The sequence below is a fragment of the Spermophilus citellus genome, assembly GCF_964194105.1.
Source record: "Spermophilus citellus genome assembly, chromosome: 15".
NCBI lineage: Eukaryota > Metazoa > Chordata > Mammalia > Rodentia > Sciuridae > Spermophilus > Spermophilus citellus.
This window is the reverse complement of record NC_138195.1, coordinates 47,469,754-47,483,699: the sequence shown is the minus strand read 5'-3', so window position 1 is coordinate 47,483,699 and position 13,946 is coordinate 47,469,754. Positions and strand designations below refer to the sequence as shown.

Below are 13,946 nucleotides of genomic sequence, written 5' to 3'. Positions count from 1 at the left end.
CTACTATCCCCCTTCCCCTCCCCTCCCCTCCCCTTTTCTCTCTCTACCCCCTCTACTGTAAATCATTTCTTCCACTTGTATCATTTTTTATTTTTTATTTTGAGACAGGATCTCACTAGGTCGCCTACAGCCTTACTGAGGCTTGAACCTGCGATCTTCCTACCTCAGCCTCCCAAGCCACTGGGATTACAGGCATGTGCAACCCTTCATAAAATTTTAATCCCTTCTGTATTTTAAGCAAATTGAAGCTAGAAATCATATCTTATAAAGTCTAGGATCATTCATGACACTGAACAATATACATAGCTAGAGTCCAATAAATAATTTTACTATTTGGGATGAAGAATAGTAGGACAAGAAATTTAAGTGTTGCTGATATATTTTTCTATGTAAAGTTTCATGTATCTTCATCTATTTTTAACTGCATGAATAAAAACATGTTGTTTACCTGATAGATTATAAAAAACCAGCCAGTTCCCCAGAGATGTGGTGAAGATAGAGAGAAAACTGGAAACATTGGGAAATTAGATAATAGAGGTCCCTCAACTTTCAACTTTAAGAACAAATGTGCCATTTCTCTTTCTTCACAGAAAGCTTACTCATGGGAATAACTAAAGATTTTTTCAAAAGAAAGAATGACTTGAACTTGGATTTTGGCCCACTGTGGTAAGAATTGCAATGAAATTCAGCCACTTTCCCCTGAAAAGTAATTCAAGTGGAAATTTTATCAGTGGGAAATTCTCTAAGGGCCAAAGACTCCATTTTCTGCAACTTAACATTATCTGTGAAACATTTTTAGTTCTAAGATTCACCAATTCTCTCATCTAGCATACACCTACACTCCACCCACACTCACACCAATCCAATGAGCTGACTACTAATAGAAATGATAGAATTGGAAGGCACAGTGGCGTTCGCCTGTAATCCCAGTGACTTGGGAGGCTGAGGCAGGAGGATCGCAAGTTCAAAGCTAATCTCAGCAAAAGTGAGGCACTAACTCTGTGAGACTCTATCTCTAAATAAAATACAAAATAGGGCTAGGGATGTGGCTGAGTGGTTGAGTACCTTTGAGTTCAATCCCAGGTACACGCCCACCCTCCCCAAAAAAAGAAACCAACAATCTAAAGGGAGACACTCTAGGAGTCTGGGGAGAACTGATGATCCAGCATATGAGTATACAAAATCTACAAAGTTTTTACCAAGGAAAAAAAACAACAAACCCCCAATTTCCTGTTTAATTATAAAAGTCACCTTTTACTTAATACTCTATCATACTATACCTCTACACATAATGCCAACAAAAATGCAACAAATTTAACAAATTTAACCAATGGTTACTTGATCCTGTGTCTTAATAAAATTCTATTTCAACAATGAAAAATTAATTTTTTTAAAAAAAATTTAACTTTATTATTTATTTATTTATTTGTATTTGGTGCTGAGGATCAAACCCAGGGCCTTGCACGTGCGAGGTGAGCGCTCTACCGCTGAACCACAACCCCAGCCCCCGAAAAATTAATTTTAACAAGAAAAAATGTTATTTTTCAAAGACTATCTAAAGACTAAGCATGATAAAAAACTTGTTACTAATAGTATACTACAAATGAACAAAATTCCCATATATATTAATCTAAACCTTGCTTAACCACTGAGCCACATTCCCAACCCTTTTTATCTTTTATTTTAAGACAGGGTCTTGTTAAGTTGCTGAGGCTGGCTTTCAACTTGTGATCCTCCTGCCTCTGCCTCTCAAGCCACTGGGATTACAGGCATTAACAAATCTTTTTGTAACTTCTTTTTATTTTTATTTTTTGTAGTTGTAGATGGAAAGCATGCCTTTTTAAATTTTTTATTAATTTATTCATTTTAATTAGGTATTATGTGACAGCAGAATGCATTTTGATTCATTGTACACAACTTCAGCACAACTTTTCATTTCTCTGGTTGTACACGATGTAGTGTTGCACCATGTGTGCAGTCATACATGTACCTAGGGTAATGATGTCCATCTCATTCCACCATCTTTCCTGCCCCCATGCACCCTCCCCAACCCTCCCTTCCCCTTTGCCCAATCAAAGTTCCTCCATTTGTCCCATGCCACTCCCCTGTTATGGATTAGCATCCACTTATCAGAGAGAACATTCGGCCTTTGGTTTTTTAGAATTGGCTTAATTCGCTTAGCATGATATTCTCCAACTCCATCCATTTACCTGCAAATGCAATAATTTTATTATCTTTTAATGCTGAGTAATATTCCATTGTGTATATATGCCACAGTTTCTTTATCCATTCATCTATTGAAGGGCATCTAGGTTGCTTCCACAGTTTAGCTATTGTGAATTGAGCTGCTATAAACATTGATGTGGCTGTGCTAATGTAGCATGCTGATGTTAAGTCCTTTAGGTATAGACTGAGGAGTGGGATAGTTGGGTCAAATGGTGGTTCCATTCCAGGTTTTCTAAGAAATCTCCATACTGCTTTCCAGAATGGTTGCACCAATTTGCAGTCTCACCAGCAATGTATCAGTGTGCCTTTCCCCCCCACATCCTCGCTAACACCTATTGTTTATATTCCTGATAGCTGACATTCTGACTGGTATGAGGTGAAATCTTAAGAGTAGTTTTGATTTGCATTTCTCTAATTACTAGAGATGTTGGAGATTTTTCATATATTTGTTGATCAAATGTTTTATCTTCTTCTGAGAAGTCTGTCTCTTCAGCTCCTTAGCCCATTTATTGACTGGGTTATTTGTCTTTTTCGTGTTAAGTTTTTTGAGTTCTTTATATATCCTGGATATTGGCACCAAAATAGACATGTAGACCAATGGTACAGAATAGAAGACACAGAGACAAACCCACATAAATACAGTTATCCCATTCTAGACAAAGGCACCAAAAACATACATTGGAGAAAAGATAACCTCTTCAACAAATGGAGAACTGAAAATCCATATGTAGCAAAATGAAAATAAGCCCCTATCTCTCACCATGCACAAAACTTAACTCAAAGTGGATCAAGGACCTAGGAATTAGTCCAGAGACTCTGCACCTAATAGAAGAAAAAGTAGGCCCAAATCTTTATCACATCAAATTAGGCCCCAACTTCCTTAACAAAATTCCTTAAGCACAAGAAATAAAATCAAGAATTAATAAGTGGAATGGACTCAAACTAAAAAGCTGCTTCTCAGCAAAAGAAACAATCAATGAGGTGAATAGAGAGCCTACATTTTGGGAGCAAATTTTTGCCACACACACATCAGATAGAGCACTAATCTCCAGGATATATAAAGAACTCAAAAAACTTAACACCAGAAAAACAAAAAACCCACTCAATAAATGGGCTACACAGCTGAACAGCATGCCTTTATTTTATTTCTTTATTTATCTTAATGTGGTGCTAAGGATCAAACCCAGTGCCTCACACATGCTAGGCAATCTACAACTAAGCTATAGTTCCAGCCCCTTTTTGTAACTTCTTGAGAAGGAAAAGGCAAGAGACATCTTTCTTTCCATATGGATTCCCAAATGGAAACCTTAGTATTAAAAATGTTTGAAAAAATAAAGAATCAGCCAGTAGATAACTCAAAATTCAACTTATCTGAATTAATGTGGTCTAAGAGATTCAAACACATTGCAGAAATTCTCTAAGTCCATTGTACAAGGTTAATAGAAACACAAGTTAAAGCCTCCAACAGGAAGTCCTTCCTCTAATGTATCAACATCTTCCTTGGTATCCCAGGCTTAGACTTTCCTCCTAAAAGCTCAATCTGAAGAATTTATGCTCTATTGTACTAAAAGTTGCTGAAGCTTAAAAAAAAAAAAATGCTAAGGCAGAAGTTTGTGGTCTTTTTAGTCCCATTCATACAGGATGGTTTAAGGTCAGACCTGCCTGAAAGCTAGATGACCTGACTGAATCTGAGCACAGACCATTATTCTAGAAAATCTCTAGATAGAAACCAGCTGAGAGAAAAGGTATACACCTATAATCCCAGTTTCATGGGAGGCTGAAGCAGGAGGAATTATAAGTTTGAGGCCAGCCTTGGAAACTCAGTGAGACCCTATCTCAAAAATAAAAAATAAAACAAGGACTAGGGATGTAGCTCAGTGGGTTCAATCTTCAGTACACATGTGCACAAAAAGAAACCAGCTAATCTCTGATGGTTGTTCATTAAAGGATTGCTGCTTCTTTTAAGATTTCCCTAACACTGGTTTATTATGTAAAAAATATATGCCACTTTCATGACCATGGCTTAAAGTTTAATAAAAAGGCTGGGTCCAAATCAGCCAAAAAGCAAAAATCCAGCAGAACAACTTTATGATATCTTTGTCTCTTGCCATATGGTTCAAGAAAATAATGAGGAATTTATGACTCATAGTATGAGGCTGCGTATCCAGCAGGTTCCAAATAATATATCAACACCTGGTCTAAATCATTAAATTTTAAAAAGGCACTCCCAGAGACAGAATGCAAAATCCAAATGCCACTTCCAAAGAGGAGGCAATATAGCTGCATGTTATGAATTTAGTAAGTGGCCTGCATAGTTGAAATGACTCTGAAACAGAGAAACCACAACCCAAAATAACCTGAACACTTTTGTTATCTCAAACAATGGGCAGTTAGCTATTCATTCCTCTCTCTTAGTATATATTCTACTTTTTCAGTCAAAACCTTATAAATTTGATGGGACTTTCCAAATTTGGCTTTGAAATTTGGGGATGGGAAATATTGGTTGCACAATAATTCCTAGTATTGTATACATAAAAACAAATGCTATTCATATATTCATTTAAGTTTAAAATTTATATTGCACATCTATGACCAGAACAGATCTGGTCTCTATCACCAAGGAACCAACAACCTACAGGAGAAGACAAACACTGAACAGCATAATGAGTGTCACACTGGAGCACACACATGCTCTACTGGAGTACAGGCTGTGGATAATGAGAATATTCTCATCTACCCCTTTCCTGGGCAGCACTGAAAGACTAGAAGGTTGCCAGAAGACTTCTAAAATGATAACCCTCAGTTCAGATATAAAAAGAAGTAAACATTTTATAATGATATAAGTGATTAGTAATTAAATAAGTATGCTAAATGATCAGAATACTTTGTTTTTAAACAAATATATAATAAATATTAAAATCCAAATGAGTCCTGGCTCCAAATAGTTTCCTTAATGCTCTCCTTACTCTATGACTATAACTGGGGCATCAAATCTAAGTTACTGTTGTTGATTCCTATCTTGCCCATTTAAAATTATACCAATGAAGTCAGGGATAATGGTGCACACCTGTACTCCCAGCAGCTCGGGAAGCTGAGGCAGGAGGAACATGAGTTTAAAACCAGCCTTAGCAACCTAGTGAGGCCCAAAGAAACTCAGTAAGACCCTGTCTCTAAATAAAATATTAAAAAGGGGATGGGGATGTGGTTTAGTGGTTAAATACCCCTGGGTTCAAGCCCCAGTACCAATAAATAAATAAATAAATTTTTAAAGTTATATGAATATTTTAAAAATAACTTTAGAAAAGACTAAATTTCCATTGTATGGATATAAACAAACAAATTGGAGCTCTATTAAAATTATATACATAGTTGTAGAAAATGACACAATTTTCAGGATGGTGATATAGCTCAGTGGTGGAGTACTATCATGCACAAGGCCCTGGGTTCAATCCCTGGTACAGCAAAAGAGAAAGAAAGGAACATACACAATTTCCAAAAATCTTTTGTTCTCTTACAAGAGTAAATATTAAATTGTTTTGGAATATAATGTCTATGTATTCCTTTCTCGCTTTTTTTTTTTTTTTTTTTTTTGGAAAGGTATGATACTCAAGCCCTTGGACAAATTAGGTAAGCACTCTATTCCATTAATTACATCTCCAGTTCTTCTATTTTATTTTATTTTTGAGACAGGGTTCCCCTAAATCACCCAGGCTGGGCTGGAACCTGAAATCCCTCCTGCCTCAGCCTCCCAAGTGGCTGGGATAAGCATGCACATTGCACCCAGCATATGGATTCTTATTTCTAAAAAAAAAAAAAAAAGAAAGAAAAGGAAAAAAAAAAACTTTGAAATTGAGTGGGGCTATGATGAAACAGAAGTCTACCTTCACATCATTCTCATGTAGACCCTTCAAGCAGGCAAGACAGTTGTCAGGCCCAGGACAAATGGAAACTCTATGACTAACAGCATTCTTGTTGCTTCTGATTTTTGGTGGAAAACCTCAACCAAAAGAATTTTGCTCAAAGTGGATACAGAATGGTGGAGTAAAAAAAGCAGAGGACCTGGAATAAGAGTCAGAGCTTGAGTCTAGGCTAACCAGCTATGGGCAGACTACTTCATTTCTCTGAACTACAGTTCCCTCATCTATAAAATGGTGAGCACACAATATCTACCCACAAGATTGCAATGAGATTGTCAATAAGAAGATATTTCATGAATTCTAAAGCATTAAACAAATGCTTTATTAATTTTTGCTTAATATAGTAAGTATATGTACATTTTAAAAGTTAGGAAATATAGAAAAATATTAATAAGAAAAAAATTACCCACAGGCCTATCACTCAAAGATTATTACTTATTTTAACTGAAATAAGTTTGACCCCAACCAAAAAAAAAGTAAAATAATTTCAGATGTTAATATTGATAATTAAAAGTGACATAATTAATTGCTGATGTCTTTTTAAGAGCAGAACACGTGGCCCATGCCCATAATCCCAGCTAATTGGGAGGCTGAAGTCAGCCTGGGCAACTGAGCAAGAACTGTCTCAAAAAATAAAAAGCGATGGGTATATAGCTTAATGATCCAGCACTTGCCTAGCATGTACAAAGCCTAGGCTTCCAAGATTGGTGGTTGGGGGGAAATCACACAGCCTTTCCCATCTATCAGTTTAAAGCAAAGACAATGTTACTATTTGTACCAAAACTAGTCCCAATAGCATATGATATATGGGTAAAACCCATAAAAGTCAAGGCCACAAAAACTCCCAAAATAAATATTTCATGAGCCCAAGGAATAGTTACAACCCAGAAGCAATGAGGAAAGCAAATTATCTGAAGCCCCATTAATAAAACTGACTTGACTATAATCTGCACATGAAAGACTGACAGTTTTCTATAGGTCACTTTAATGAGAAAGAAAAAAAAATTATAAAGCATGGTATAAGATGGGCAGTCTAAGACTTACTTTCTCACACTGCTTACTGAATCCCACCCTTCTTAGAACTTCTCTCCTCTGCTTTGTCTTTTTACACTTCCCTTTCCTACCTCACTCTTGCTTTAGTATTGCATTGAACTTGTGTTTAGAAGGGTCTTATTCAATACAATGAACAATTATGCAACAATAAAAAGGAATGAAATTTTCATACATGCTATACCACATTAAACCTTATTGAACCTTGAAAACATTAGGTTACATGAAAGAAATCAAACACAAAGGCAACATGTTATATAACTATATGAAATGTCCAAAACAGGCAGATCCACAGAGAGAGAAGGAAGATTGGTGGTTACTAGGGACAAGGGAGATGAAGGTGTTGGGGAGATATTGAGTAATGGCTAAGGAATGTGGGGTTTCTTTTTGAGTGGCCAAAAATGTTCTAAAATTAGATTGCAAATTCACAATAAGGGGGACAGGGAAGAACAGAGGTATTTTGGACTAGACAGAAGGGAGTGAAGGGACAGGAGGGGGCATGAGGGTAGGAATAATAGTGGAATGAATTATTACCCTATGTGCATATATGATTACGTAACCTGGGTAACTCTACATCATGTATAACCAGACAAATAAGAAATTATATTTATATATGATATGTCAAAAATGCATTCTACTGTAATAACAAATTAGAATTTTAAAATATATAAAAAAAGAAAAGAAAATTAGATTGCAGTGATGGTTGCACAACACTAAATATACCAAAAACCATTGAATTGTATTGTATATTTTAATTAGGCTAATTATATGGTATGTGAATTTTATTTCAATAAAACTAGTCCAAAAATGGTCTCATTCAGGATTCTGAGTAGGAAAAAAGACATGAAAATAAATATTCCCATTTTACCCTGCACAAGTATGAAGTAAAAGTGATGACTTAATTGTAATATATAGATATACATAGATGAGATGATAGAAGATTTTTTTAAATATTTATTTTTTTAGTTGTAGTTGGACACAATGCCTTTGTTTAATTTGTTTATTTTTATGTGGTGCTGAGGATCCAACCCAGGGCCTCACATATGCTAGCATGCATGAAGCCCTGGGTTTGATCCTCAGCACATAAAAAAATAAAGTAAAAGTATTGTGTCCAACTACAACTAAAAAATAAATGTTAAAAAAAAAAAAAGCAGTTATCTTAATGATGTTCCAATTCAAAACCTGCTCCTCAGATTCTTGAAAATCCTGCACCTTTGCCTGGATAAAGTTTCTTCCACTTGTGAGGCCTTCTTTTTTAAATGTTCAAGTCCCATGTGCCTTATACGCCCAGCTCAAATGTTATATTCTCTACAAAGCCTCCCTGCCCTACGCCACCAAAAGGAAAAAAAAAAAAAAAGTCATCTCATCTTTCTCTGAACTTCCAAAGTACTTTAATTCCTCAGTGCCATTTGGAACTTTTCAATCTAGTATCACACTTATTCTGCCCAGTACCATACTTACTGCTTTGACATTCAAAGGGGTCTCAATAAATATCTCCTTTAGAGGTAGGGCATATAGCTTAGTGGTAGAACATTTGTCTAGCCATGCCTGAAGCCCTGGGTTTGATTCTCAGCACCAAATAAATAAATACCTATTTCAACAATCAAAAATTTCATCTTCATCTAGTAAATTTTAATTTTGGAAGTATCTAAATTTCATTTAGACCAAGAATGATAAATACAATAGTGGGCTCAGGAATGCTTACTTCAGTCAAAATGTATATTTTATTGACCAAAATAAGACTAATTTAGCATACAGATGTAAATATCTGAAATAAATTCCCAAAGAGGAATATCAGAATAAGGATAGAACCTCCCAAGTAACTCCTAAGAAACACTTGCTCAGATTATATAAATTCCAGAATATTTACTCAAAAATCAGTTTTGTTATTTTTATTATACCGTATGGTTCTTTCAAACTCAAGGTTCTATTATCAAGTTCTATTATTTCTTCTTCTAATATATTTCTACTTAATTCCTTTTTCATTTTCCTTGCAACATCCAAGGTTCAAACCTTCATTTTTTTCATGATCAAACAATTTTTAAAGGCTTCTAATTTATCTCCCTCCCCATAGTTCCTTTTCCTTCAGCAATATTTATTGAGCCATCTGTGTGCCAATGTTGAGAAAAGGACCTGGGAAGCATATTAAAAAAATATTAACTAAGGCCAATTCTCTATACACAATCTACTTGAGAACTTGAAGCATGTAGAGGATTCATATATTTAAGAGCCATAATTGGCACTGTGATTTTAAAACAATAGATAGGTCCTATGGACTACCCAGAACACAACCCATGCAGTCTTCTGCACACACCATTCTCATCCTCCCCCTCCCACTCTCTTTGTTCATTTTGTTGGATAAGGCCTTCTGTTAAACTGACCATATGTTGTGCACTGACTTCATCTCCAATTTCTCTCCAATTTGCCTCCTGAGCTGCAATCAAGACAGTCTACTTACTGAAATCTGGAAGCAACTTACTCACAAGTATGTTTGTTCATGATTATTTATCAGCACAATCCTTTCTACTTTCTCTCTGCCTATACACCAATCTCAAATTGCTTCTTTTGTATGTGTGGGAAGTATGTAACTTTATATAATTTTTTTCATCTTATGACGAAGCTTATTTCTTTACATTCTCAGTGCTTATTTACAATCTTTCCTAACCAAAGGTTGTATATCACAATCATCTATGGAACTTCTTAAAAAGACAAAGCCCTTGACCCTCCCCCTGGAGAATTCTTCAGCAAGTCTGGGATGGAAACTGAACATCTTTACATCTAAAAAGCCCCAGTGGTGATTCTCATGCACACTCTAAGCTGAGAACCACTGATTTATTACAATGCTCTTTATACTACAGGCATTAATGCTTATTAATTCATGGCATGGAAGCTCATAAATAACTTTTCTCTAAATAGCCTAACCAGATATCAACCCCTTGACTACACTAACTCTGTTCCAAGTGCAACATGTGGTTTTAAGATTTCATTTCCTGAAGTACTACATGGAAGGACACTATTACCTTGTCTCTTTACATTGTTTCCCATTTGTTGAAAAATGGAGGTCTGGAATGCAGCCATGTTAGACAACACTACATAAGAATGCACTCTGGAGCCTTAGATTAAAATTAGTTACAAAGAGAACAATGTAGAACCAGACATTTTGAATAAATACAGTATTCTTTAAAAGATTCTTACTAAATTTTTTTGAATTTGTTTTTTAGTTGTAGGTAGACACAATACCTTCATTTTATTTATTTATATGTGGTGCTGAGGTTAGAACTCAGGACTTCACACAGGCGAGGCCACCTCTCTAGCCACAACCTCCCCTACCCCAGCCTTAATAAATCTTTATAGACAAAAGATCAGAATTTTGGTCTATGATATGTCCCTGTCTTCCTAGCTACCAGTCTTCTGAACTGCTGGAGGCAGTCCAAGGCCACTGAAGATGGAGGAAAACTTTCAGCTGCTAAAATGCCTTTAAGTGCAGTAAAGTAACTAATCAGATAACCCAGGCCCCACCCAGACACAGTTACCTCCCAACCTTCCGACTACCCTGACAAAGCTATTTACCAACTCAGTGAGGGAGCAGTAAAAACTTTTTCCAGAGTTGTTCCCTCACAGACGGGAGCAGTCTGAGTCAGCCAACCAGAGTGGGGCACAAAGTGTGACATTAGTCAGGGGAGTGTTAAGATACTGGGCTCAGGACCTTTTGTCCCATTTCAGAAGCGAACTTCATCTCCTCCAGGAATCACCTCTGTTATTAATCACCTGTTATTAGACTCTATAGGTTACAGGGGTCTGCTGAGCCACTAGCCTGGAGAAAAGTGTGGACCTGGGAAGGGATGCCCCCAGCCTTCTCCTGGGTAGGGACCCGCGGATGCCGGATTCCACAGGCCTCACCCAGCAGCTCCATCTTGCTTCCTGGCAGAAGGAGGGGCCGAGGAGGAGGGCCCAAGAGTCTGGAAAGGCCCCATCGGGAGGAAGCCGTTTGACAGCAGGTAAAGCCAGGTGGACATCTCCACAGGCGGGAACAAAATAAAAGGCTGCAGGGGTGAGGAAGAGGCAAAATGGGCTCCTGGTCGTGAATTACTGCACAAAGGTGTTAGAATGCCTGAGGTATGAGAAGTACAATGCCCCGGGGTGAAGGAGGCCACCGCAGGAAGACGAAGGGTCAGTTTAGACGAGTGGAAAACAGGATCAGATACAGGGAGCCCTGTTGAGGGGTGGGTGACTGAAGCAAGTCTCAGAGTGAGCGGCGGAAAAATTCGTTAGAAAGGAGAGCAGTGTGGCTCAAATATGAATCCCTGGAAGGAAAGGCAGGGAATCAGTAAGAGAACCCGCCCCCCCCCACCACCACCCACAAGCCAGATTGGGGAGGCCTAAAAAGGAACTGGGAGCAAGGTAGTCAACGTGAGGACCGCCTGTACAAGGGAAGTGGCCACCAGATAGACTCACAACTATCATTTACTATTGACATATGCCACTCTAGGCACTTTACAAATAATACCTCGTTGAATCTTACCATACCCGCAAGACAAGCTTTATTGTGACTGCCCCCATTTTATGGATGAGGAAACTGAGGCCCCGGAGGCTCAGGAGCTTGCTCAAGGTCAGAGTGGGGAAATCAGCATTAGAACCCACGGTATCTGGCATAAGAGTCCACGCGCAAAGCCACAGGCAGCCCACCCGAGAAACGAATCCGCGAAGAGGACCAGGACTCCAGGGACATCTCCCGCACCGATTCCCGTCCCTGGCCCAGCAAGCTCACCCGGACGAGGTTGCTGACGGCCGCTTGCACGGCGGCCACGGGCGCGGTGAGGTCAGGGATGGCTTTGCCGTCCACCTCGCCCTCCTCGTGCATTATCACCAGGTGCGAGATCTGCTGCGCCACCGGCTCCAGAATGCTCTCAATCGTGCGTGTATGAAACACCGGCATCGTGGCGGCTTGCGGGGCGGCGAACCGCGGGCCACAGGGAACTGGGATCAGCGGGGCCGGGAGCCGGCGGAGAGACTGAGTACGAACAGCGACTAGAGTCCGGGCTTCCCTTGGCGTAACCAGCCTCACGGGCGCCCCGCCCCCTCACGTCGCCGCACCCAATGGCTGAGCAGCTCGGGCCCAGGCCATTAGTCTTATTGGCCCCTCTTCAAGATACTCCACCCTCACCACCGCGCCGCCCAACTCCCGCCCCGCCCCCATTCCCAAGGGAGGGGCCTGGGAATGGGGCTGCGCTTCAGGGACTGCGACCGGATTCCCGAGCCCTAACGCGGGGCGCTCCTTATAAGGGCATGGTGGGAGCGGAGCGTGCGGCTGGAGTCTGATGGTCCCGCCCTCCGGGGACGCCTCCCGCCTCGGATCTGCAGAGCTCCGCCCCTCTGCAGAATCACCTCAGCGGGGCGGGGTCTTCTCACCTCGGGCGGCGCTAGAGTCTGATTAAACTCGGGGCCGTAGGTCTCCCCGCCCCCTCCTCAACTTTTAACCAGAGACCGTCAGAATATCCTCCATTCCCTCTCAGTAATACACAGAAACGTAAAAGATTCAAACAACAGGAAATGCACCGAGAAACGTGAGTGTCCCGTTGATTTATACACACTCCACCCACTGGCCTCGAGATATTCCCAGTTAACAATTTGGTGTGTAACCTTCGACACCTTTGTCTGTATTTTCTAAATACACGAGATTAAACATTTTCCTAGAACGAGCTATTTTTCCCGCCTTAATTAAAATGCCCGAGTTATCTTTTACAGTTATTAGAAGTCTACCTCATTCTTTTGAAGGACTGCATTCCGTTGTATAAAATAAAGCGATTTATGTAACAGATTTCCTAGTGATGGGCTCAGGTTCTAGTTTTCACTGTTAAAAAAACAAACCTGAGACCAGGTGTGGTGGCACGCACCTATGGTCCCAGCACATGTGAGGCCGAGGTGAGAGAACCACTTGAAAAATGATCTGCTTGGACGTCATTGTGCTTTGCCTCTGTATTGTTCACCTGTGTACTTATTGAGGACAGATGCCTTCAAAGTAAAGGGAAAATACAAAAGAGTGTACGTTTTACCTGTTGATAGGTAAGAACACATTACCCAATCCCCTCACAGCCTGTTTTGTTTAGGACATCTTTTGTGTGTCTTCCTAACCTCAAATTCTCCTTTGCCCAAGCTTCCCCATTCTGAGAGGAAACGCTTTCATAAAAACCTCCACATAAAAGAGGCTCAAATCAAATGAAAACAGCTTCTCAAGGGACCACAAGAGGCTGAACTATACCTTGTCCTACCCAATTTTTAAAGCTATTTTTGTCTAGTAGTATAATGCCCTCTGTTTCTAATGTGCTTATTGTCAAATCCTGAACAGTTTCTTTTTGGAGGTGGGTGTTTACTGGAGGTAGAACCCTGGGGTGCTTTACCACACAGCTACATCCTCAGGGGCAACCCCCCCCCACTTTTTTTTTTTTTTTAGTTTTGAGACAGGGTCCTATTAAGTGGCTTCTGACCTCACTAAGTTGCTGATGCTGACCTTAAACTTGGAATCCTCTTGAGTCAGCCTCCCTAGTGGCTGGGACTTCAGGTATGTCCACCACATCTGGCCTAAACTCTTCCTTCTTATATGTTTTTTTGAGGGAAGGTGGGGACTGCGCTGGGAATTGAATTTAGAGTCTTGGGCATCCTAAGAAAGCACTTTACTACTAAGCTATATCCCCAGCCATTTTTGTTAATTTAATTTGAGACAGGGTCTGGCTAAATTCCCCAGGCTGACCTTGA

The 13,946-nt window shown here is 39.5% G+C and overlaps 1 protein-coding gene across 2 annotated transcripts in view; it reads right to left on the bottom strand.

The window, feature by feature from the left end:
* VCL (vinculin) overlaps positions 1 to 12,309 on the bottom strand; it is a 114,247-nt gene extending 101,938 nt beyond the window's left edge. Inside the window, exon 1 of one of the 2 annotated variants that reach the window (XM_081268674.1) lies at positions 11,962 to 12,309. In XM_081268674.1, the coding sequence (XP_081124800.1) occupies positions 11,962 to 12,129 (168 nt within the window). In that variant the 5' untranslated portion in view covers positions 12,130 to 12,309. The remainder of the gene's footprint in view (positions 1 to 11,961) is intronic. The other variant, XM_081268675.1, reaches the window with a different exon arrangement.
* Positions 12,310 to 13,946: the final 1,637 nt, after the last annotated feature.